General features: G+C 39.0%; 1 protein-coding gene across 12 annotated transcripts in view; it reads left to right on the top strand.

The window, feature by feature from the left end:
• Nucleotides 1-25,896, top strand: part of ELAVL2 (ELAV like RNA binding protein 2) — an 86,244-nt gene that overhangs the window by 17,950 nt on the left and 42,398 nt on the right. For 4 of the 12 annotated variants that reach the window (XM_032441340.1, XM_015849888.2, XM_032441343.1 and 1 more), the window contains one exon: nucleotides 15,395-15,635. In XM_032441340.1, coding sequence (XP_032297231.1) covers nucleotides 15,410-15,635 — 226 coding nt within the window. In that variant the 5' untranslated portion in view covers nucleotides 15,395-15,409. Of the gene's footprint in view, nucleotides 1-12,988; nucleotides 13,105-15,394; nucleotides 15,636-25,896 lie in introns of all 12 variants that reach the window. The other 8 variants (XM_032441339.1, XM_032441337.1, XM_015849883.2 and 5 more) reach the window with 3 other exon arrangements.

Raw genomic sequence — 25,896 nt, 5'->3', positions numbered from 1 at the left:
GAAATAAGATGTTGATGAGTGTCTTAACAAATTCAAACGTTATCTCCTGGGTAATAGTATCTAGAGTTTGAATCATTAGCAGTTAAAGTCAGATGTTTGTATTCTGCTCATCTTCCATGGGAACAATTCATAGAGAAGACTAATTGCCTTCTCTTGAATGAGGCCTTCTGGATTTTTTTTGGTTCCTTGTCAATGCATTGAAACTGAAAATAGCTACCAGGGCAGGTACTATAAGGAGCAGTGTGTATGATGCTTTACTGAGCTGGATTTCAACTTCATATAACTTACAGGAAACAGAAGATGTTAACATTAGAGGTTGAAAAATGCAGCGTCTGTGAAATGGGGGCTTTTGGTCTGGTCCTTAAATTTCACCCAGTGAATTTCTTTTGGAGCCTTTTGTAAAGTCTGATCTAACAATCCAAACTCATTTAACTTGTTTGGCTTTGATTTTGTTGAACTCTGCTTCTTGCGGGTGACCATACCTTTGATGAACCCTGGGATTAACTCTTTCTCGCTAGGACCTTAGTCTTCTTTCATTTAAGTAATATAACAATTTCCCTAAGTTTAGAAAGCTCCAAAAGTCTTCCACCTAGAAAAATAGTATTGTGTACAGAACTGAGATATAATTTCCAGATTAGCTGAAGGCTTTTTTTTAGTCCAGCACCAGTGATTTGATTGTTCTCTCGGTCATCACAAGATTGTTAATTGTAGTATAGTATATGTAAAAGTCACTTCTGAAAAAGCTGTTGACTAACTGACTATAAGAGGCTGTAAGGACTGATGGCAGCCTTTTAGTTAGGATAGGAAGTGATCAATGTTACTTCAGTTCTCTGCAGTCCTGTCAAGCTCCAGTGTTTGCGATTGCACCTTGGTGGGGTGAAGGAATTTGTTTTAAGGAGGTGGTAGGAAAATATTCTTAGTATGTTTCTCTGATCATGTCTGACTGAATAATTTGCAAAGCCAGGAGGAAGAAGGATTCCCATGAGCAGACTGCACGTAGAGGTGAATAAAATCACTGAATCGGTTTGTGGGGTTGCAGTTAGTTCTGGGTCAAGAGAAGCCATTGTAATATTCTTGTGAACAGCTGATAGTACTTTTTTCCTTGTCAAGTAGGCTCTCTCAGCCAGCTGAATCATGTCTGCCACTTACTCCCTGCTGAGGTCTGTAGAGAGATTCCTGCTGCTGCTTCTCAGGCACCTGTCTTCAATAAATGCTGAACTCCACCCCCAAAGTCATACCTCTTCTCAGTGCTTCAGAGGAAAGTCTTGCTAATAATGGTAGTCTCTGTAGTTAATCCACTTACTGTAGTGAATTTGGTAGAAAACTATAACAATTTGTACTTTGCATAAGCAAATTAGAATGTTAACAGACTGGTGTGACAGCTGGGAGACTACACCATTAACTTTTTTGTTTGTTTTTAAAAAAGAAAAATAGCATTAGGATTGAGGATGGCTTTTTCTCCTTTACTTTTTTATTGAGATTTCACGGATTGCCTTGTAGCTGTACTGATTAGTTAGGAGTCTTGCTGGAGACCAGAGAGGTCCCATAAGACTGTAAAAATGCTTGTAAATAGGAGATAGTGAACTTTATAATACAATCCCAGTCTTAAACAGTAACCTTCATAATGAGGTATCAGTATGTCAAAGGCAGCCAGATGACTTTTGGTGTCTGCCAACAAACTACTTAGGTTTGAAGTTCTTTGTGTGTAAAACTGACCATGTTCTAAAGTCTTGAGTTCAGTCACAGACTTACTGTACTGCCCACTTGTTTTTAAATGAACAGTTCTGTGTCAAGAATCCCAATGTGATTTTTGCATTCACCAAAGAGTCATCATGACTGATGTTTTCAGATTGACAATATTCTCTCCTCTTGGAAAGGTTTGTATGATAGTCATGTAGGCAGCTCAGTTTGTTCACCCTGTTTCATTGTGGCTGATCATAGGCTCCTGTGTTGATATTTGTGTGTGAATTATCTTTTCCTTATTGTATAAAGTGGATCAGTTATTGTGGGTTTGAGGAATCGAGAGACATGATCTTCTAGCAGCACTGATCATATAAAGGCTGCTTACCTGGTCTGATAACATGGCAGTAATATATCCAAAGAGGTTGTAAAAGAGGGTAGTATTTTCAGTGTTGCGCTTGTTTAGCTACAGTACAGAGATGTGCCTAAGGGTAAGAACAGTCAACCAAGGGTTGCTGGTTACTTGCATGCTGGTTACTGGTGAGTATGCAGCCACTGAGCTCCGAGCTGTGTTGCTTGTATTGCAGCAGAAAGTTTTTCTTTGTGATTCATTAGATGTGGCTGCAGTGAATTAAAACCATCTTAAATGTGACTTGGCTGATCAACTGTGGGTGTTCCCGGTATTTTTGCCAAAGGTTATCATGCTCGTTTTTCCTCTAATTCCTTATGAGGAATGCTGATAAGTTATGGAAGCTGAATGTACTTTGAAGGAGATGTATAGTTCTTGAATCAGAGTTCTTTCAGATCCAAAAATTATTCCAGTTTGCTTTTTCTTTATATGAAAGATTAAAAAAAAATCAGCTGAGGAGCTGGTAGTTGGGAGACATTTGTGATTTCTCTAACCTCTGATGCTTAACAGGATAAAAATAGTTACCATATGGAATGTCTTTTTTTTTTTTTTTTTTTTTTTTGGTGAGGACAGTCTCTGCTACTTGAGAAACTTTGTGTTTAAGCACTTTCTGTACCTAAACATTTTTAGCAGTTTCATCAGCTAGATGAGATGCAGCTTTGAGAGCTGCTGTCATTGTCTGTAGATCTAGGGAGGAAAGAAGCTTTCTCTGAAGTATATATGGTCTTGATGTTGAAGCATTCTGCTTTTGCATTTCCGTTAACAACAAGGTGCAAGAACCCCTTTACCTTACACTAGTGAAAAATAAATAGCAATCTTGGGTCATCTGTTTTTCAAGCCTCTGTAACAATTCTTTAAGATTTTAGCAACATTCCTACAATTTTCTTTTAAGTCACTGGAGCAGTGTTAATGACACTTCATCCTAGTAGTAGGAGCTTGAAACCATGAGCTTATGAGGAAAGAGGAAGATCTGGTACTTGTATGTGCTGAGCCCATTCTCCAGTAAGCTGTTCACAAGTAATATCATGCTTTAAGAACAGTTCCTTTGAGTGACTGTGAGGAAGGAAAAACCTAAGCCTACATGTGCTTGTGTGACACAGAACATAAGTGTGTGCTGTTTACTTAGTGATTTTCTTTTGACAGTCTGTGGTAGTTCTGAGAAAAAGATTGGGAGATGTTACCTCTAGTCTGCATCTTAGAGACTAGAAGTTGTTCTACAAGCCTGTTTGCTGATGGAATGTCTTCAGTGTCTGGAGGCTGGTTCTCAGCTTTGACTTCTACTGCGTCCTTACGTCATCCTCCTTTTGTCCATGTCTGTCTTGACAGAAAGTCTCTTTAAAATGACTTCTAACTCTTGGCTTCAGGTTAACACCTTTAATTTTTCCAGCCTTCCCATGCATTGGCCTTTGCAAGTGTTTTCAGTGTCAGTCATTATAGTTCATGTGGTTAAATGACCTGCAGTCATGAGACTCAAACTGATGTTCTTAATATTTTTTTCCTGTAAATTAGCTAGCATATAGCTGTCGATGGAGCTGCTGCTAGCCCTATGCAGCTAGTCCTGGTGTGTGCTCTCTGCCAAGAGTAAAACAGTTGTAAACATTTTTGCATTACTTTTTGTATTACACATAAGCTGAGCACTTTCAGATCCTTCATCCTAAGTGCTGTCTTGTATGATGGCCTGGAGGTAACTTGTAGTACCCACACATTTCATACAGCTGTTAATCCGAATTTGCAGTAAGAGATTTGAACTGTCCTTAATGCTTTTATTGGTAAGCATATTTGAACTTGGTTTTCTACTCCTTTTCCCACAAAACATTGCAAAGCAATAGATGAATAACCTACTCCTAGTTATCCACAATGTGAGAGAAAATCCTCGCTCTCTGTCACACAGTGCAGTGCATTGCATTTACTGGCATCTATGGATTTCTTTAAATTTTGGCTATCCTTACTTCTGCTTATTTGACTGATTTGTCTATAGTTTTAGATACACTGTTCTTTTTAAAAATGCACACTTACAGCTTAGGGAGCAGAGCTTAAATGAGCTGATGTCCTTATGAAGTGTGGAGTAAATGGTGTTCTTCCAGACATGTCTTTTTTTTGAGCTATCCTGTGCTGACAACAAAAGAAACTTGCTTTTTTCAAACCTGGAGCTGCTGCTATTACAGTTTATTGAAGAACCTGTTCTGTTGAAGTCTGGATGGCATTTCCTTGAAACAGCAATCTGTTATGGTTTTTTTTTTCCTTTCTCTTCATAAAATTTTAAACTAAGTAGTGCAGATGCTGCCTTTCTGTTTTCAGAATCTAGTGTCTGATGGTAGGGTGGGATCATATAGGACAATATAAGAACCCGTGCCTGATACCAAGGTCTGTGAATGATCCAGATTTGCCAGCTGTGACTGGTTGCAGCCTGGAAGGCCAGCTGTATCCTGGACTGTATTAAAAAAAGAGGGTGGCCAGCGGGGAGAGGGGGATGATTGTGCCCCTCTAGTCAGCTCTTGTGAGGTCCCACCTGCAGTACTGTGTTCTGGGGCCTCCAGCACAGGAAGAAAGTGGAGGTCTTGGAATGGGTCCAGAGGACGGCCACTAAGATGATCAGAGATGGATCAGCTCTCTTATGAGGAAAAGTTAAGGGGGAACAGGGCTTATTTAGCTTGGACGAGAGAAGGCTCTGGGGAGACTCTATTGTGGCCTTCCAGTAGGGAAAGGAGCATATAAACAGGGAGAGCAGCTGTTTACGAGAGTGGATAGTGATAAGACAAGGGGGAATGGTCTTAAACTGAGACAGGGGAGGTTTATGTTAGAGATTAGGAGGATGGATATGGCTCTGGGCAGCCTGGTCTGGTGGTTGGCGACCCTGCACATAGCAGGGGGGATTGAAATCAGATGATCATTGTGGTCCTTTTCAACCCAGGCCATTCTATGATTGGGTTTTCAGGGTGTTCCATTTCTCCCAGCCCTTTCAGGTTGTTATTCTTCTCCCCTAGGTTCATTGTTCATCCTGTGAAAGTGGGCTTGATGCTGTTTGTAAGTACTTCATGATGAATCAAACAGCAAAGCTTCAAAATGTAGATTTCTGTTTCCATGTCAGAGGAGTGCCATGCTGAGAAATCTGCTGTGTGATGTACTGAGGTATTCAGTGCTTGACAGAGGTCAGCCTTTGGGTGTCATGGCACAGTAATATGATTTGACGGGTCTGTTATAATGGGTGTTAGGTAAGAGCAATGTCTTAGCTTCCTTGTCTCAAACACAGGTGCTGGGTGAAAGTACCTTACCTTAGAATTGTCCATGGCCGTTGTAAAATTCTAAGTAGAAACACATGGATTATCTCATGCTAGAGACAAGGGCATCTTGAGTCAGATAACATTAGTATCTCTTTTTCAACCTGTTGAAATTCTTTAAGCAAAACTTTTTTTGCTGCATGTTGTAGTTCTCTAGCCAGGCTCATTTTCATCCTGTGGAACGTGTTAGAGTTTTTGGGGCTGTGTAGGAGACTTCCTAGAACTTAATGTGCATTCATATAAAGGCAGGGAAGTATGAAATTATTCAGGGCCGTGTGCTGTTGAATTGACTTTATTCTTGCTTTCATGCTATCCTGAGACTTCTCGGCAACTTTGCTAGGAGTTATCTAGCCTGTCCTTTAATATCAAAGTTGGAAGATCTGCAGAGACTGTTGTAAACTGAAGGTAGAACTCTTATGTACTTGGGAGATCTCTCACAGCATTGTACTTTCATGATGGCTGTTTGTTTCATTACTGAATTATACATAATGTTACTGTGGATTGGAATACTACTTAAGGCTTTTGATGCGGTGAGAAAGATTTAATACAGCTTGAGTCAGCCTTTCAAAACAAATTGAAAATATGAAATTTGCTGTAAAAACATCTGTATCTCATGCTTAATAGATAGGAGATATATAGAAATGTGTAAATATATTGGATGGAAATTGTAATAGGCTTGGCTATAGCATCTACTACAAGGTCCTTCATTAAATGATATTAAAAAAATTTAGTCTAGCCCATAAAGAAAAAGGGGAATTTTTATTCAATTTAGTGGCATTAAGTGTCAAATGGAGTACTGGGAAACACTAGAGATGGAATAAAATTAGTTGCATCTCAGTCAGCAGAAAGTTAAGCAGAAGTGCCAGTGTATGAAGACTATGTGGTCCTGGAAACCTATTTTATGAAGACAATTATAAGGTGTCTGTATTAATAACGATGTATTGGTTTCTTAGGTTTTACAAGCAGTTCTGGCAACTTGACTTACATTATTGTTCTTAAATTTCTGTTTTTGCAGCAGTTCCATCCACAGAGGTCAAAACTTCAGACCAGATAGATTTTTGTGCTGATTCTGGTCAAGTATGGGTTTACTTTACAGCAGGAAAGTACTTAAGTCTCTCTACGTTTTTAGTTGGATTATATAAATCAGCACATAAGACATTTCTGTACAGCATATGGATCTGTCGTGTTCTATCTGTGTTGCATTATTCATTACTTGTATAGCTGGATGAGGAAATGAAGTTCTCATCATCTGCTACTGTGAAAGTCTGCTACATTCATGGGACTGCAGTGACTTCCTGCTCCTGGTAGAACAGGCAGGGTAGAGTGTTGCAGCTGTGTTCAATCTTGTATTTTCAAGAGCAAGTGACTATTAGCTTCAGGTGGCTAAGAGTGTTCCTTAAGCCACATAGCTTTAATCTGTAAGAGGTGTGAAAAGTCTGGTTTTGGTCATACTTTTAATACTTAGTGATTAACCTGGCCATGATTTATTGATGTATTTACTCGTACCTCTGTATGTTTTCAGTGAAAATATTAAGAAGTAATGCAAGCTTCACACATCTGTAAGCAGCATTTGAGCATCTCTTGGCTCTTAAGAAGATGGAAAATGCTGACTGAGAAGTTTGATTTGTGTCCCTTCTGATTTGATTCTTTCCCTTACGCCCATTTTAGTGAGGGAGGAGAAGGCAGCTCAAGTTGGTACCACATCTCTTTTTTTTTTTTTTTTTTTTCTTCTCAATTTCTAGGCCTTTCATGAGGGAGAAGTGAGGATTCATATTTGAAATACATCAAGCAGCTTAAAATGCGCTGAATTGATTCTACCAGGAGTTAACTAACTTCGCTGTTTTGCTTTCACTGTTATGGAATCCAAATGGAGAATACTTTCTGTTTTTCAGCTTGGGAAGGACAATCTTTATTCTACTTACTTTTCCCTTGTTAGTGTTGTTCTCAAAATGGAAATGTGGTTCTTCATCCTCTTCAAGTTGTCTGTCAGGAAGTAAGAAACCTGGAAAACTATACCTCCTGCGACTTTACCTTTTTAGTTTCAATTTATACCTGTATTTTAGCTATCTGTGGGCTTGTTGTACATATTTTAGATTTGTTTGAATGTTTCTTCTTGCACATGTTTTGCTTGTTAACAGTTCTAGAGCTGAGAAGAGTGCTGTCTGCAGCCTGTAATGTGGCTCTCATAAATGTCCTGGGTGATGAGGGCTCATGCGGGTATACGGGTTCATATGCTTACTGTTGCTGTGTCAGTCGGACACTGCTTTGAGAAAATATGTGGAGAATAAAACTGTGTGGAAGCTGCTTTTTACTTTCAGCAGTGTGCTTTTTTTCCTCTGTTTGTGGGATTGAGTAATTGCTGTGCATGGAAGGATTATAGGAAGTGGGGATATTAACTGCCAAACTTCTCCCTGCTTATCTTCATTTATGATTTTAGTCTGGAAATCAGACTAAAATATTATTTTAGAAAATTAGACTAAAATATTTTGCCTTTTCCTGGCTATTGATATACGTAAATAGTTCTTATGACGCCAGGGGGTCAGCACTGGGTCTGTTCTTGTTCAGCATCTTCATCAATGGTCTGGGGTGAGGGGAGTGGATAGGGTCTGCCTTCAGAAGTTTTCTGGTGGTGTAAACCTGGGAGGAGTGGCTGATGCACCAGAAGGTTGTGCTGTTATTCATTGAGACTAGACAAGCTGGAGAGCTGAGGCAGATGGAACCTGATGAGAGTTCAGGCCTGAACTCTGAGCTAGTGATGACTGTCATGGGACTTGCACACTCATATCCGCAAAATTGTCTGTTTTCACACGTGCCTAATGTGACATGTGGTGAGGAATCAGAATATAACAAATGTAGCTTTGTCCTCAGCTGGCATAAAATTTTTAAATGAATGAAGGCTGTGAAAAGAAGTACAGTTTTAGGTTGGGTTCTTTCATCTTGTGTGTGAGCTAATATTGATGAGTTCTTGTGCTGGAAGTAAGTAGTTATGTTGGTAAAAGTGCTCTGATTCTAAATTGACCTGAATAATTGCAAATAGTTAGAATTGCATCACTGAAATCTCACTTGGACTAATCATTTAACAACATGCTGGTGCTGCAGGTAACTACTAGTGTTGCACTTAAGCTACTTTTTCAGACCTGCTTTTAAGTCTTTGTGTTGACCTCTTGACGCAGTAGCAGTGTTAGTGGGGCAGTGTTGTTAAGAGCATCTTGCAGGTTAAGTGGTCTTTGGTGGACTGCTGAGTTTTCAGCAACATTACTTTTGTCTGGAGGCATTCCTTCTGATTCAGATATGCATTTCTAGTGTTCCCTATATATTTCTATTTGCTCTTTTTTGTCTTTTTGGTTTGGGTAGTGAAGCTGTTAAGCTGTTGGTAGAGTGTGCCTGTACTGATGACAGTGTCCTGTTCAACCATCCAGAACTGCTTACTCATTACCTACCTGAAACAAGCAAGTCTGGCTGTTTTTCTTCTTGCCAAAGGCTCCTGCAGATTATTTTCTTCAACATTAATCACAAGGATTAATTTGTCTTTTTGCTTACATCCCATGTGCCCTTTCAATATCTATCTACTATCCATTTCATTGCCTTTTCTCTTGCCTCTGGGGACAAGGGCTAACAGTACTCCTTGTTTTCTGATTTGTGTCAGAGTGATTGCCAGAAGGTTTTCCTTATAATATGGTTGACTTTGAGAGGCTGCACGGCAAGCTGTTGTTGTCTAGTGACTGCTGCTCTTTTTGCTCTTAACACTGACCATGTTCAAATTAACAGAGTCAAGCTGAAACCTTCGAGAGTCTCTTTTTCAGAAACTTAATTCTATGTTTTCCTGGAGCTGTGACGGACTTCAATTAATACTATATCCTATGGTCTCCATATTGTGCATAAATCAAAAGATTCTCTGCTGTTAGTTTTCTCTTAAGCTGAGTGAACTTTCTGTTGGAGCAGAAACTGCCAGTTTTTGCTGCAAATTTTTTTTTTTTTTTTTAATGGTATGATGAAAGAAAGGACAGACGTGAACAGATGTGCTACTGGGAGGTTGGGAAGGTGTTTGGAAAAGAAATGCTGCTTTGTGGTTCTTTTAAAATAAGTGACAGTGCTGTACTTCTTTGGGCAAACTCTCCAAGCAGTTTGTCCTTGTGGACACAGGGTAACTATCAGTGTACAAATAGCAGTGTGCTTGGATATTTTTGAAAGAAATAAATTTTAGTTGTTTTTAAAGCAGAATTGGCTGTGCACATTTTGTCAGGGCTATTGCTTGTCCACGAGCCTTCAAATAATCCATAGCTTTTCTGTTTTAAGGTGTTTAGGGATATTCCTTAGGCAAATCACTTACTCTTGCTAAGAGACTTTTGTTGCTGGTGCATGTCAAAGTAGGTAATGTACTGAGGACCAGATGTTAAAAGAAATTACAAGCAGGGGCTAAGTAAAATTCTGGTTTGATTTTCATGTTTGAAGATAAAAAGGGCATTGTTCTCATCCATGTGTTCTTGTTCTGCTGCTTGATGCCCTGAAATCAAAGTCTGTTGTGCTTATCCAAACAGCAGTGTGTGATGCCTCACTTCCATTGCACTGTTTGTACCCAAAGGCAAAAAAACACATTCTGAAAGTCTTCTGCTCTTTAGCTTCTTAAGTGGATCTTCATAAGTATGGGTAGGATCTCTTAGGACTTCAGGAGCGTTGTGTCAGTTGTGACCCTTCTTGAGGTTGGAGGCATTTATCTCATGGTGCAGTTTTAGTTGCCTCGTATAAGTAGTAACCTGTTTGAGGAGGCAAGGCAGGTGTTTAGTATGTAGTGACTGGTCCCTTGGATTCAAGGTGCTGATTTTCTGTGATCACCTTTATCTCAATACCATTTATAAGTATACAGCTGAATTGGGACAGGTATATATGCAGTGATTTTGATGTGGTATCTCAAAGTAGGAGTAATTTAAGTGTATGAAGCCCGTATGAAACGTATTTCCTTCTTGATGACAAAGATGCACAGGAGTGGATGAGAGAATAAAAATGATTAGTAGAGGATCTCCACCAGAAAGTATGATGCACTGAAAGCTTCTCTACTCTGCACATCTGAGGTGGTAGCAGCAGTCTCTTTCTTTTGTCACCTCACCTTGTTTACCAGAGCTGCCAGGGTGCAGACTTAGCTTCTCTTTCCTTCCGAGTGTAAGCAATTGAATGTGTTCCATACCAAAATACCTATTTTTCAAGGGAAAGGAGTAGTAGACCACTGAATATTGTATTGCTGATCTTCATCTCAGTAGCTTCGCTTTAATTTTCTTAAGCCCTCATTAAAAACAAAAACTATAATCTGAAGTGTTCCATGGTAAATAGTACTGATCACTTATAATATGTTCCTTAACTCCTGTTGTGTTTAAACCTTAATTATTAAAAATAAATCAGGAAAAAAAACTAGTCCCTTTTCTGTCATGCAGGCAACTTACATAAATTAAATAACAGCTAATTAGAATTAGCTAATAAGAAACTGAGTTTCAGTCAGTGCCACAGACAGTTTTTAAGACTGTTTGGATTTAAGACTGTGCTTGATAAATGAGAAGTGAATTTAGTTAAAGATGCATGACACGGTGCAGTGTATTATCAATGGGAACCAGTCACTGTTTGCTGGACTGCAGAACTTTCTTTGTTTTTTCTTTTAGGACTTAGAAACATCAGAACTCCTTTTCCAGCTTACTTATTATCAATCTCTATATATTTGACAAACTTGCATTTCTTTAATAAAAGGTCTGCTGATTTTTGCCCAGTTATTGAATGCAGTTACTGCTAAGCTGTTGTAGTCATTTGAAGAGCAGTATTCTGAGGGCGGAAATGCAAAAAACTGTTACAGTACCAAGTCTAGTTCTCTAATTAGGGTTTTCTTTAACTTGGGAAACTTGTTAAAATTCTACCATTTTAATCTTCTAATAATGCTGTTCCGTTTGGAAATAGTTTTTTGAAAAAGTCATGACTTTCTTTGGCGAAGTTGGCCATGTTCCTTATTTTTCAGGTCAGGTGGAAGTTGTATTGAAAGGGTAAGAATTGTTTTTTCTAAATTAGATATAAAAAGACTCTTTAACTTCGACGCTGTGAAGCAGTGTTAAGCATTCTTGGAAGTACTTGAAATGAGTTACTTTCACTTTTGAGAAGTGTTGTGATTCTCTTAGGGTCTCAGTGATGCCTGCAGTGAGTGCACCTTAAGTTAACACGGATGATAGGAGTTCTCAGTCTGTAGCTGTGGTGTGCAGGAAGCAAGTACCAGTTACTGCTGTTTTGCTGGGAAGTGTTGAGGTAGGACAGGTTCATAGATCTGACATTTTAATGCAGTCTCTCCTTAATAAAACTTGCATAGATGTAGCAGAGCTCCCCTGATAAGCAGTTTGCCAAACATGCTTGGGTACCATGGAGTGAGTGCTTCAGAAATGCATGTCTGTGTATTGTTCTTGGTTTGAGGCCGTAGAGGATGTGGCTGATAACAAAGTATTTTTGCATGAACAGTTGTGGTTATGATTAAAAGTCCTAATATCAACCTAAGATAGAAAATAAAGTGTAAAGCCAGTTAACCACAAAGGTTTTGGTAACCAACCAACAAGAGGGCAGGTTCTAAAAGCGTTTAACAGAAAAACAACTTTGTCTGTTGTGTGTTTGTAAAATGTGGGTGTGGTGTTCTTACAAAATCTTTTTTTTTTTCTTTAAATCAAGTTAGATTTACTGTCTATTTTTTTTTATCTGCTAACCAGGGGCGTAGAAGGAATCAAGCTCAAGCTTATCAGCCTCAAGCTATGGCAATGCTCTTACTATTCCTTTTAAGTATTGCTGTATTTAAGATCTGGACCAGCTGTAATTGGCTGCAAACGGTCAATTAGCTTTTGTGATATCCTCCTAGTACTGCTCAGTCAAAATCCAGCTAGACTTGTAGTATTTTTTTTTTGTTTGTTTTAAAGCAAATAAGATGCCATTACGAAGAGCTGCTCCATTGATGATTTTTTTTTTCTGGGTATTCCACTTGAGAAACTCTCAACTCTTCTGCAACTTGCATATCTGCAGACGCTCCTTTTGGATGCACCTGCTGCAGGAGCCTTTCTGAATGTCTTCTGTGCAATGTTTTAATTCTAAAAAACTTAGGGTTTTGGTAATGGACTGGATCCTGTCAGGTAGCATGTTCTGTGTTTTTGTGGACTGGGGAAGGCACGTAAGAGATGTTCTTCAGTGGTACACTTTACATGTTAATTGAAAATCGACTTATTTGTTCTGTTTTGAAGACTGGGATGTGTGGGGGGAGGAACACACAGCTAAAAGAAAAAAAATATAAAAATAAAAACAAAATCACCAACTGTGATGTGTTAAGGTTCATTCTGGGTGTGGAGTGGTTTCTTACAGTAGTTTCCAGGGTAGATGGAATGATGGCAGAGGTAATGATCTTTTAAATCTTCTCTTAAAAATAATCATCCTAATTCATGTAAGAAAAAAAAACAATGAATTCGGAAAGATTAGATTGGAATTGCCTCAAATTCAATTAAGCCACACTGCGTGGACGTGCTGGGAATATAAATGCAATTACTGTAAATTTGTACAAACTGATTTGTTGCATTATCTTGCTAATCTAACATACAGTCCTTTTGTGTCCATATTGCAGACGGCAACTCCAAACTAACATGGCAGTCAGACTGTGTGATGTGGCTTCTCTGCTTAGAAGTGGTTCGTGGGCAGCAGAGCCTTGGACTGGGGTCTGTGGGATTTTTCTTAAATTCTGTAGGCTACTTTTTTTTTTTACGTGTTAATATTGCTGAGGCCATACCAAACTCCAATATCATTCGGAATGCTAACGCTGTTCTATGTTTCATTATAGGCTGTAGGCTGTGTCCCTATTCTGTCAGGGTCTAGAGCACACTGGTGTACTATGATAACTTACCTATTATATGGTGATCTCCTGTAGAAATTATACTGCAGTGGCTTGCCTTTTTTCTAATGAGATTTTAGTGATAATTCAAAATATCTGGTGGATAATTGGAGAGTAGTATTACATTAATGTTGCTTTGGTATGGTCTGAATACTAAGTTGCAGTAACTTTAAAAACCTGTATGCTATGTATTTATGATTACTAATTTTAAAGTGTGTTTAAAAACCTTATTCTAATAAATTGTTAAAAAAAAAAAGTAACTTGGGTCTATTTGGGTAGGAAATACTTAGTAATTTCTGAAGGTGTGGCTTGTGTTTTATGAACAGTTGTATCCAACCTATCAATGGAATATGCATTAATTGTAAAACATGAGTATCACTTCCATCAGAGCAGATGGTTCTATAGCTGGGAAATGCTGTAATTTCAGCACACACGGGCTACTGCAGCTGTTCACTTGAATGTTGGCTTAAATAGCATTTTTGCCACCTGAACGTGAAAATAAATGCGCAATTAAGTGAGGACTTATTGTCCTTGCTAACTCTTTCTAATTTTGGTCAGTGAACACTTAAAAATTGATTGGAGGGGGAAAAAGGAAGCAGCCATGGTTATGGTATGAAAAGAAGGCATTGGAGGCTATCAGCTCTGCTAAATACACTGGAGTTCTGAAAAACAGTTCATCTTGGGATCATCTACGTTCTCATCTCTTCAGCAGACTTTCCCTCACAGTGCCAGTAGTAATTCACCCCCTCCCTGGTGGTTAGTCATGAGGGAATCAAATGCTTCTGATCCAGTGGTAGCTCCTCAGGAAAACCAGAACCCATTTCTACATTAAATGTTCTGAATAGATGGATCTTCCTTTTCTTTCTCTGTGCTGAAGTAACGTCTTGGAAAATATGCTCGTATGCAAAACAGAAATGTCTTCCTGGGTGTGTCTGAATTTCATTCAGGCACTCTTAAACTCTTTTCATGTTTGCAGGAAATTAAGATTTGCCTTCCCTGACCTAGTCAGTTCTTCAGATATGTGCTGACTGGATATACTGCTTAGAAGTGGGGAGTTAGGACAAATTCCAGCCTGATCCTACTCTACAACTTTACAAAACGTTTTCCTGTGTGAGAACTCCTAGAAATTTTAATATTAGATTGGATTTCAATGATTACTGAATTTTCAGTGAAATGAGTCTTGCTTCTTTGTTAAATGATCTGTAAATGGATAACTTCTATAGAATTCTCTGCTGACAGTTGTCCTCAGTAGGCTACCCAACCTTTGTGTATTAGACTGCCGTTTAGAAAACACGTTGTCTTTACCAATTGTTATTAGTTGGTGACTGTCAGAGAGGCAGAAAGCCTTTGTATGTGTGGATTCCTTCTGCCAATCATAGAAACTAGCCACATTGAGGTGGAACACAGTTTCTGAAGTAGCAGTTGCTCAATTATTTGATACCTAAGGGTAGGTTGAGTTTTAATATCAAACAGCTGCTTTTAGGGTGCAGATGAGAGGAGTAGTAAGAACCCCACGTTGTGAATTTAATCCAAATAGATTTAGAAACCTAATTCCAGCCTGTGGTGGCAGAAGAATGATCTAGAAGTTTTGAAGGAAAAGTTTGTTTTCCATTTTAGCACATTCATGTGCATCTCTAGGCATCTCCTTTTAAAATATGAATCTTCCTTGTGCTCTTAGATATAGGGTCGAGACACAGTTATTTACCCACCTATCTTGAAAGTAACATCTCCAAATAATAAAACAAACAAATGATTACTTTAAGGACTATGTACCTCACTTGTCACTTGCAAGTTGATAGCATCGATGGCTCTTGAAAAAGGACAACTCTTGGTTACTTCTGTACTAGGAAGTCTGTGATGCCCTAAATGAATTGGAGAAGGGACAGGGGGAACTAAGTTTTTGTGTATTAACTTAATTGAGGTACATCTTCATATTTTTAGTGATTACTTAATTTGCTTGTAAGTTTGAAATTGTTAATCAAGGCAACACTTAATCTTCAGTAGTGTTTTTGCATGTAGAAGCATTGTCTGGCTGTCACAGTGCCACTTGTGCCTAGTAGCGGTTCTTATAGATTTTTGTCTGGATTTTCCATAAGGGGGTGAAATATGAATTTTGATGTTTTTTGTTTTCTGTATTTTTAGCAGGTAATTGCTGCCATGGAAACACAACTGTCTAATGGACCAACTTGCAATAACACAGCCCATGGTTCAAACACTATAAACAATTGCTCTTCACCGATTGATTCTGGAAACACAGAAGACAGCAAGACTAATTTAATAGTCAACTACCTTCCACAGAGCATGACACAAGAAGAGCTGAAGAGTCTGTTTGGCAGCATTGGTGAGATAGAGTCCTGCAAGCTTGTCAGGGACAAAATAACAGGTATGTTGGTTTCATCTTTTCACTGTCCTATGGTCTATGCTGTCAGACAATATCTTGCAATTCTGTTCGGTTACAGAATAAATTCAGGGAAACCAGTGAAGACATTGTTGGTCTGAAGGAACTAGTCTATCATCTAGATTCCGAACAGTAAATATAAATGCTTGTCTTTCATCCAGTTTTGTATGTGAGTACTATAAATGCTAACAAGACTTAGAAATTTTCTGCGCTTTCTCATTTGTTGGAAAGAAGATTTTAGTTAGCAGCTTTAAACTGGAAGAGAGTAGACTGAGACTAAACATTGAAAATTCTGTACTGTGAGGATAGTGAGGCACTGGAACAGGGTGCTCAAAGAGGCTATGAGTACCCCCTCCCTGAAGGCATTTTAAGACTGAGATGGATGGGGCTGTGAGAAACCTGGTCTAGAGGGAGGTGTCCCTGCCTATAGAAATGGGTTGGAACTAGGTGATCTTAAAGGACCCTTCCAACCCAAACCATTCTGTGATACTGAAAAGCAGATAAAAACTCAAGCCTTATATAATTATTCAGCTCTATTATTAGAGCTGTGCCTGATAGCTATAGCTGATTCAAAACTTCCTTTCTGAAAGATGTAGGGATTTAAACTTCTACCTTGGGAGAAGGGTGGACTAATTAATTTAGCTTTTGTGTTGCAGCATTTAAACCAGTTTCTTTAGGCTATGCTCTTGAATTGACATGTGCAGGCTTAGGATATGCAAGTATGAAGTGCTGAGTGATGCTGTCGATGAGTACTTCATTTTACCAACAGCTGTTGCTCAGTGTGCATGTATTTAGACCAGTTGTTTAATTTTGAAAGAACTACCAGATGGATGCCTACACTTTAATAACCAAATGAAAGGATCATTGGCAATGTTCAGTTTGCATCATTTCCATTTGTGAACTCCAAACTCTGTCAAATTAAAAAACATTGATATACAGTTTATGTTGACATTTCATTATTTTTATTCAGAAAAAATGACTTTGGCACTCTACTTCTTGGCATCTTTTTTTATTTTGCAGAGCTGTTCAATACCTGATTTTCAAAAACATACCTGAACTTAGATGCAGCTCTTGAATATACTGTGTTTAAAGCTACTCCTTTCCTGGTTTGGGAGTTTGAAACCATCACTAATGGAAGGTAGCGGCAGAATATTAGCGTTTCCCTCATATGGCATAGACTTCCTTTTGACTGAGTATTCCTAGGGCAGCAGTGGTAGATAAAGGCCTTAGGTGATGAAGGTTGTATGTAGCTTCAATCCATTCTCTGCATGTTGACACCTTGGCTGTGCTGGGGAAGTGTTCCCCAGCTGTATACATGACTTGCGGTGACTGAGGCTAAAACCTTCTGGCAGCTCTGACACCAGGACTTGTCTTTGTGGAGTAGGCTAAGCTGATCTTCTCCTATATTTTGTCTAGTATGCTGCTCAGACAACAGTGAAGTCCTCATGTTCTGCTAACATGCAGTAGTGAAAATATTAATATGACATTTGCATAATTTCTGGACAACTTTTGTTGCTTTTTGAGAATGCTTTTGTCATTATTCATTACATGCTAGAGATAACACTTGTGAAAGGGTCTGACAAGTTTTAGTTGTGCACCATGTGAGAATGACTTGTGAACACAGAGTTGTATTCTCAGCTTTGTTTAGCGATGAATATAGGTGGTGCCTATTGTTCTTAACCGTAGATGGTTTTGTTGATGAGATACACTTATTTCAAGAAAGTGAGGTTTGAAAATCTACCTTGTGACACAGGAGTGTATCTAGGCTTAAAAGTGTAAGCCTAGAGATGTGTTGTATTTTGAAGATGGCAAAAATGGAGTTCTCTTGAAGTCATGGTTTTTTTTGGTTTTTTTTGGTTTTTTTTTGGTTTTTTCCTGCTGACTATAATACATGTAGTTTATATGTAAAAATTTGGAAGCAAATTTTCCACAAAAGAAGGCAGTCCTTCCTGAAGATTGTGGCTTTTTTTAAAGACTGCCGGAAAGGATCCATGTTGGTGAATTCGCAAGTTTTGTACTCATGGTGATTCGTTCCAGTTGGCATTTGACAATTTAGCCTGACTGAGAGCTCTGCACTTGCTTTCTTCCTAGGTAGTCTAACTAGATTTTGTGTATTTGAATTAGGATAGTTTTTTTACCCACTGAATCTTAATGATCAGCACAAATCCATAGCAGATGACTTGCTCTTAAGACAGTGTAGCAACATTATTAAATTGGAGATTCATGCTCTACCATTGTGGGTTAGGCTACAGAAACTATTTTCAGTCCTATTTATTTGACTTTGCTACCAAATCATGCTCCAGTGTCTTGACTGTAGTTAGTACCAGAAGTGCTTGGGGTGTCAAAGAAACCAGAGATGATGCCACATATTGCTGTCTTCAGCTGTAGGTTGGCTGGTCCAGAAAGCAAACTGATCTTCTCTATAGGTACTGACTTCAGGGCCTCAGAATAGAAAGCTCCTTTTCTTAGGACGAGTGGGAATGGTTTCAAGCTACGGCAGGGGAGGTTCAAGCTGGACATTAGGAAGTGTTACTTCTCAGAAAGGGTGGTCAGGCCCTGGAATGGACTGCCCAGGGAGGTGGTGGAGTCACCGACCCTGGGGGTGTTCAAGGAACAACTGGATGTTGTGTTGAGAGACATGGTTTAGTGGGAACTATTGGTAATAGGTGAACGGTTGGACTGAATGATCTTTCAGGTCTTTCCCAACCCTGGGGACTCTATGATTAGCTACTTCCTGACTTTTTGTTCTAAAAGTAGAAAAATATAAGTGGTACTTCACTTTTTTTATGGGATGGCTTTTCATGCTGTTTACCCATATTGCAGTTGGGAGTTAACATTTAGCATTCTTTGTTAAATTTGCTTAGGGATTAGTGCTTGTCCCAATTATGAGGCTGCTGCAGGCCAACAGAAATGAGCCTTTGGATCTTACTGGTCGATGTGCAAACAATCCTTCCTTAAGCAATGGTTTTGATGCTTTTTGTGCTAGAATGCTACTACTTAGTGTCAGGTGACTCCTTGTCTGGGAAGAGAACAGGAAAACTTAATTGCAGGCTTTGTTTGAAAGCCTGATGCCTTCTGTATAGCACAAAGTGGTACCTAAGAAAGATCATTAATTTAAATGCAGTCTGTAGTGGGGGCTAAATGAGGTGATGAGTCTTACTGTTTGCAACTGTTAGGAGAAAGACATCATATTTGCCCTTATCCGAGGGCAGCTCCTCAGCTTTGAGGCATGTATTTAACTGACAGCAAAAGCATGAGGTTAATCTTGTTCCAAAAGTTATTACTAACAGATGAGAAACTGTATTTCTAACCTGCACAGGGAGCAGTACTTCTTATTTAAGCAGTGTAGCAAGGTAACCTTGTGTTAGTGGATGCTTGGTTGAGAGCACTGCTTTGAGATCTGTTCTCATTCATCTTCAGGTTTTACGCAGTCTGCTTAGAGATAATTTTCCATTTGTTTATTCAGTTCAGGTGAGGGATTATTAGAGTCTTCTCACGGATTTCAGAATTACTCTAATTCTTGTATTTAAAGAGTTGATCATAAATAAGCTGCCATGAGCGCTAAGTACTTGGTGAATACCTTAAAATGATGAGAAGTTTGTGAGTATGGAAATTTAAATACATTTTCATACAGACGGAACAGCAAGTGAGAATTGATAAAGGAACAAAGCACTGATCTGCCTTCAGATGTCTAATGCAAGTTGGTCCACATGAGTGTTGGATGCATACTTGGGAAGTGAAACTTGACACATTATGTGTTAGGACTGAGATCTGTTTACCAAGCCAGTATGACATTTTCAGTATAGGAATACTAAGAAATCTTGTATAAATGGATAATCAATACAAATGCAGAGAAAACTTTCTGCAGCAGTGTTGATCTTCCTCTGTGTATTGGCAGATAATACCAGAGTGGCGGATATGTTTAGTTTAAGTTCTTATGCATTTTTAAGAGCAGCAGGTAACTTTTTACCCAGTTGCACATAATTAACATTAAATGGTTTTAAAAAGCTGAAGGTGGTATAAAACTATAGAGTCTCTGCTTCCTCAAATGAGCAGCTGCTGAGGAAATGTAAGATAAAGTAGTAGCTGCCACTTAAAATAAATACTTAAGTTAAAAAATTTTAGTTTGCTATTCTGCCACTTTCTGAAACTTGAACATAGATGAAAAATCACAATCTTTAAAAACAAAAGCTTTTTTTTTTTTTATGTATTCACTGTAAGTTAGGTTGTGCAGAAGATAAATTTTTAGCTTTTGCTTCAGGGTAGAATATTTGATTTCAGACCTTTACTTTTTAGTCTTTTGCCAATAATAGTAACCTACAGGAAAAAAATCTGAAATTCAGTCTCATGTAAGGAGCGGCTGAAATCAGCGTCACAGATTAGGGAGAATTTCTTAGTTTTCTTGTCTGCAAAGCACGTGTAGTGTTCTCATTGTACTAATCATGGGCTCATAAAATTCACTTTTTTCTCTAAAGAAATCCTATTGCTGACAAGTCTGTTTTTCTCATCCTCTTTAAAGTATCTTGTGTAAGCTACAAATAATGTGTGTATATTGACCTTACATTTGTGATGTAATATACCAGCCTGTATTGCCTAGAAGCTGAGATAGGATGCATCTAGTGTAGAGCAGTATCTCACAGCAGTTGACTTGCGTAGTTCACAGAATCATAGGGTTGGAAGGGACCTCCAGAGATTGAGTCCAACCCCCCTGCCAAAGCAGGTTCCCTACATCAGGTCACACGGGTCGGAGTCCAGGTGGGTCTTGAATATCTCCAAAGAAGGAGACTCCACAGCCCCCTGGGCAGCCCATCCCAGTGCTCCGTCACCCTCACTGTAAAGAAGTTCTTGCACACATTTGTGTGGAACTTCCTATGCTCCAGTTTCTGTCCGTTTCCCTTTGTCCTGTCTCCACACAATGCTGAAAAGAGTCTGGCCTTGCCACTTTGCCCTCCACACCTTGGATATTTGTAGACCTGGATCAGGTCCCCTCTTACGCTTCTTTTCTCAAGGCTAAACAGACCCAGTTCACTCAGCCTTTCTTCACAGGGGAGATGCTTCAGGCCCTTCGCCATCTTAGTGGTCCTCTGCTGGACTCTTTCCAAGAGATCCCTGTCATTTTGTACTGGGGAGCCCAGAACTGGACACAGTACTCCAGATGAGGCCTCACCAGGGCAGAGTCGAGGGGGAGGATCACCTCCCTTGATCTTCTGGACACGCTCTTTTTAATACACCCCAGTATGCCATTGGGCACATTGCTGGCTCATGGCCCACCTGCTGTCCATGAGGAAACCCAGGTTTCCTCTGCAGAGCTCCTCTCCAGCAGGTCATCCCCCAACATCTACTGGTGCATACAATTATTCCTTCCTAGGTGCAAGACTCTACACTTGCTTTTGTTAAACCTTATTTGGTTTCTTACTGCCCAGCTCTGCAGCCTGTCCAGGTCTTGCTGAATGGCAGCACAGCCTTCAGGTGTGTCAGCTAATCCTCCCACCTTGTATCATCAGCAAAATTGCTCAGTGTGGCCACAGTCCCCTCACCAAGGCCATGAATTAAGATGTTGAACAAGGCTGGACCCAGCAATGACCTCTGAGGAACACCACTAGTTAGATGTCTCCAACTGGACTCTGCACTGCCAATGATGACTCTGTTCTCTACCAGTAATTGAAATTGTCTAGTTAATAGACTGTTCCATTCAATAGAAGGAGACAGGTGTTCCCCGCCCCCCCTATTTTACTGCGTAGTTTTCTGCTGACAAGTTTCCTGCCTTCTGAACTTGATGACAATTCTCTTTTTTTTCAGGTCATTGTTAGCCATTATTATATGGACCTGTTTTTCAAATTCAATCCAACTGTCCTATTATCAAATTCTCAAAAACACAATCTTCTAAAAACTTTCTCACTTGCTTCACATCCAGTAAATATTTGTAGTTTAATAGTGAGGTTTCTTAGTGCAGGATCACATAATTTGTGGGTCAGTTTTAAACATATTTCATTTTGCTTTCTGCAGACTCTGATTTCCTAGGTATTTAGAAGTGTTGTCTCATTATCATTTGGTTATAGATAGTACAGATAACAAATGCAGCACATAGCTCAACAGATTTCTGGAACTGTAGTTCTGAAATAATTGAATATATCTAGAAAACATCGATGAAGCTCTAGTTAATGCTTGCTGTTAATGTTTGTATGTAAACAGTTTCTAGTAGTAAAATCTTGCGCATTTTTTAATATTGCTTTTGTTGAAGAGCTGTGGTAATGAATTCAAAGGGTTCTGGTCTGATCGCAACTGAAAATGGAAAACATAAAAGGAATTGCATATGTAATGATCAAAGTTGTAAATTGGATGTGTCATCTTCGAAGCTGAGCTTTTGTGTTAGGTGTTATCCATAGTAGTATTTCTTATCGCACTGTTTATAATTCAGTGTACTTCTGTATACAGTCACTGGGGTGTTAAGGGAAATAGAAGTCATCAGCTGCTTGTTCATTGCTCTCTGGCTGTACAGTGTCTAAGAGGAGATACGTGGTGACAGTGCTGCATTGTTATGTACCCAAATAATTGTTAGATTCAGTGAGGTAAAGGATTTTCTCTTAAGGTAAGCCCAGTATCTCTTCAGAGCAGGGATGAAACATTGATCTCTTAGTGTTAAGTCGCATGGTTGTTCAACTGTAACTGCAGTCCTTTGGTAATAAACCCAAAGATCTTGTTTTAGCAGTAAAAAGTTCCTTGTCTGTCTGGCTTCTTGGCTCTAAATTACTAGAACCTGTGAAACTTGCTAAACTCTTTGTATTGTGTCTGTGCAAGAGCTGTGATTCACTTGGGGTTCTGGGTAAGAGTAGAGCTGTTCAATTGGAAGCCTTTTTTGTCAGTGCTACTGCAGAACTCTAGATTTCCTACATATGAACTCTTTGTTTCCAGGTAGTCTCTTGGTTTGCTTGAACCTGGTCTGCTAATTTGAGTCTTGTCACCAGTTTGAAGTGTTGGCTTACTTTCCAGCTGTAAATCTTTCTCTTACTTTCTTACTGCTTGGTTAATTCCAGGACATCTAAACTAACATGGGAGAACAGGAAGAGAATAGTCATAGTTATTACTTCAGACTAAGACTCTACACGTGTTGCCCTCTTGAAGTACTCTGTGTGAAGATGAGATAGAAGATGAACTAAGCAAGTTCTTTTCCTTTGTTTTCACGTGTCAGGGAAGCAAGAGAAGAATAATACTATGGTGTTCCTATGGAATGGCGTAGTATGGAAAGTGACTGCTTAGTTCATTCACAGGATAGGAAATCTCATATGTCCCTGTCAAAATTAAAATCTCCCTGGGTAAAAAAAAAAAACAACAAACAAAACAACTGAGGATGGTAAGACCAAACAGCTGAAATTCCCAGTATTTGCTTTATGGTGCTGATACCTCATACAGGGAGCATCGCAAGAGCAGATGCCAAAAGTTTCTTACTGTTTTTTGTAAAGCTCTCCACTTCTTTTTGCCTTCTCAGCCTTCACTCCCAGTGTGTGTGGTGTTGAGAGTCCTATGGCAGTCTGGCCTGCCACATATTTCCTCAGGGTTTTGAGCAGGCTTGAGGTGGATGAATAGTTTGGCAGGTGGAGAAGCAGCCAGATGAAGGTTGCTGCAGTTCTGTGTTGTGCTGACTTAGTGTCAGTGGTTCTTTGTAGCTGCTGACAGCCTGACAGTAACTGGTTGGGACAGGGATATGGACAAAAGTATTTCATGACAAGATATTTTGCAAGCAGGATGCCTAGAACAGACTATAACTAAAGCATACATTGAAAACTAATGGGACTGCAGACTGATTTTTATGTGAACTTAGTTTCTTTCTGGAGTTTCTTTTTCTTCTTAGTTTCTTATGCAACCGTAAAACACTGGATTTTTTTTCTCCTTTTTCTTTGTTTCTACAAGGGTGGATGAGAAAGAGCTGTTCTGAGTATTAGCTTTTTAATTTTTAAGGTAAGTTTGTATTGTAAACTGTACTGCTATTAGATTGTGGACTCTGGGGCCTGGGGACCCAGTGTGTAGTAGCAGAAGGGCAGTAATGATCATTTTAAACATTGTGGTTGCAAGTTCATTCCGCAAGCACAGAGAAATCGGTCTACTTAGCTGGTGATTGAAATACTGTCCTATTGTCTGGAGTGCAGGAATTAATCCTGTAGAAGCTTTCAAACAAGCATTATGAGCACTGTTAATGGAGACTTTCTTTAAGCCTGTCAGTGTAGTATATTTTATAAGTGTCTTTTCTCTGTTTCTGCATACTTATTGTTTGATGGTACTGGAAAGAACTTAATGACATTAACTGTTCTTTTCCATTATGAACCACATGATTGATTGCATAGCATGCACTCCCAAAAGTAACTCATACTTGCAGATGAAGTAATTTGTTTTACTTATATTACTCAGTAGCATTTGATTCTTCATGTTTTGACTTCACTTTTCACTGCTTTGCAGGAGTAACATTGTTTTTTGTCTGTTAAAATTTTTGAAGTTTCACTTTTATAGATAAGGTAACAAAAAAGTTCGATTTTTACATGTGTAGATGTTGTTTTTTCAGGAATTCAATTAAATTTCCTGCTTGGTCAGCTCTTAGTACTGACGTTGTCAGAACAAAGTATTTTTTTAGGGGTTAGATGGTTATTGTTCACTCATATGCCAACCCCCTAGGACTGACCTCAATATGCAGCATGGGAAGTTGATGTTTAATGGTAATTCTTCTTTTAACATTAAATATGGATGAGTATATATAGTGAATCATAATGTCACCTTCATAAAACTGTTGCGTTCAGCAGTTGCCTTTTATGATTGTGATAAATGTAGTATACACTTCCTTTACACTTCTCTGTAAGCAAATTCAAACTTACTCTTGTCAGAGATCGCAGTAATGTACGAGAAACCCATGAAAATGTTGGGTCTTGGATTGTGTCTCTTTACAGTGACATCAGACATGCTTGTGTGTTTCTGGCAGGGGCAGGGCTCTGCTTCCCTCCTGGCACCATCCCAGCTGCCTGTTACATGTCTTATCACTCACTGATTATTTGCTCTTCCTTAGCTGCCTGTAGATAATGCAGTTTTCTACTGATTTTTAGACAAACCTGGAATAAATGTTAGTTCCTGTGCAAAGTGGTGTCTATTAAAAGAGACCCTGAAATTTTTGTAGGCCAGTGCTGTCTTCCAGGGTAGCTGTGCTGTGAGATTAGTGCCAAGTATTTATAGCAGTTGTGATTTATTTCAGAGAACTCTAGCTCAGTTTGGGCACCAGTGTTACTGTATTGCTCGCCCTGAATCCCTCTGTTTGAAATTATATCGTGAGGATTGTATAGTCCTTGTATAACCAGGGATAGTATTTGGCTTCATAGAGGTTCCATTATATACTGAAGTAGACAGCATACAGTGTTAATACAGGCAGAATAACAAGAGTGTAAATTTCATTTGAACAAGTGATTATTTTAACAAACTATATGGTATGTTTTCACCTTAACATAGTAAGGAGCTTCTACTTACTCCTTCTTGGAACTGTTTTGGGCCAGGATTTCCTGTTTGGACATTCAATTACTGTACATTCCTGACCTACCGTGCTTAGTTGCTAAGGTTTCTTCCTACCTGTGACTTTCTCTGCCTGCTGTGGAAGAACCAGAGCTGCACTTCTGTGTTTGAATATGACATCAACAAACAATGAAGTCCCCAGGAATAGTGGCTTGTGTTGAATAGCAGTATTCTTCATGTATGGGAAAAACTGCATGAGATGTAAGGCAAGAAGATGTAATTAAGTTAATGAAAACGGAGTACTGAACCTGTCTAGAGTGAAACTTTGCATCTGTTGCTGAAAGAAGTCTGTTTTTAGAGTAACTTAAAGCTCTGGTGATGGCTGTTTAATCAGACATAGTTGTCTTACTATATGGCAGAATAAACTGTCAAGTGTGTTGATTGGTATTTGATAATCAGTTTGACTTCCTTTTGATTCGGAGCAGTAGCTGAGGGTCCAGATGCCTCAGAAAGAGGTGGCATAGTATCAGAAAGAGGTATCTAATAGTGATCACACGTTACAAGTGTTTCCTTGATGGCTTGCCAGCACAGTGTACAAGCTGTGAATGTTCAGTAAATACAATCCATCTACAAGTACAAATTCCTATTAAATTAGGAATTGCTTAGTGGCTCCTGCAGATTTTTCTCATTTTGCTGAAGCTGATTATAAAACACAGTTCAAACTTTAATATTAACTTGAAAGGACTGTGGAACTTGAACAGTG

Source organism: Coturnix japonica, chromosome Z, assembly GCF_001577835.2.
Source record: "Coturnix japonica isolate 7356 chromosome Z, Coturnix japonica 2.1, whole genome shotgun sequence".
NCBI classification, from domain to species: domain Eukaryota; kingdom Metazoa; phylum Chordata; class Aves; order Galliformes; family Phasianidae; genus Coturnix; species Coturnix japonica.
Note: the sequence above shows the minus strand (reverse complement) of the source record. Positions and strands in the feature narration are given on the sequence as shown.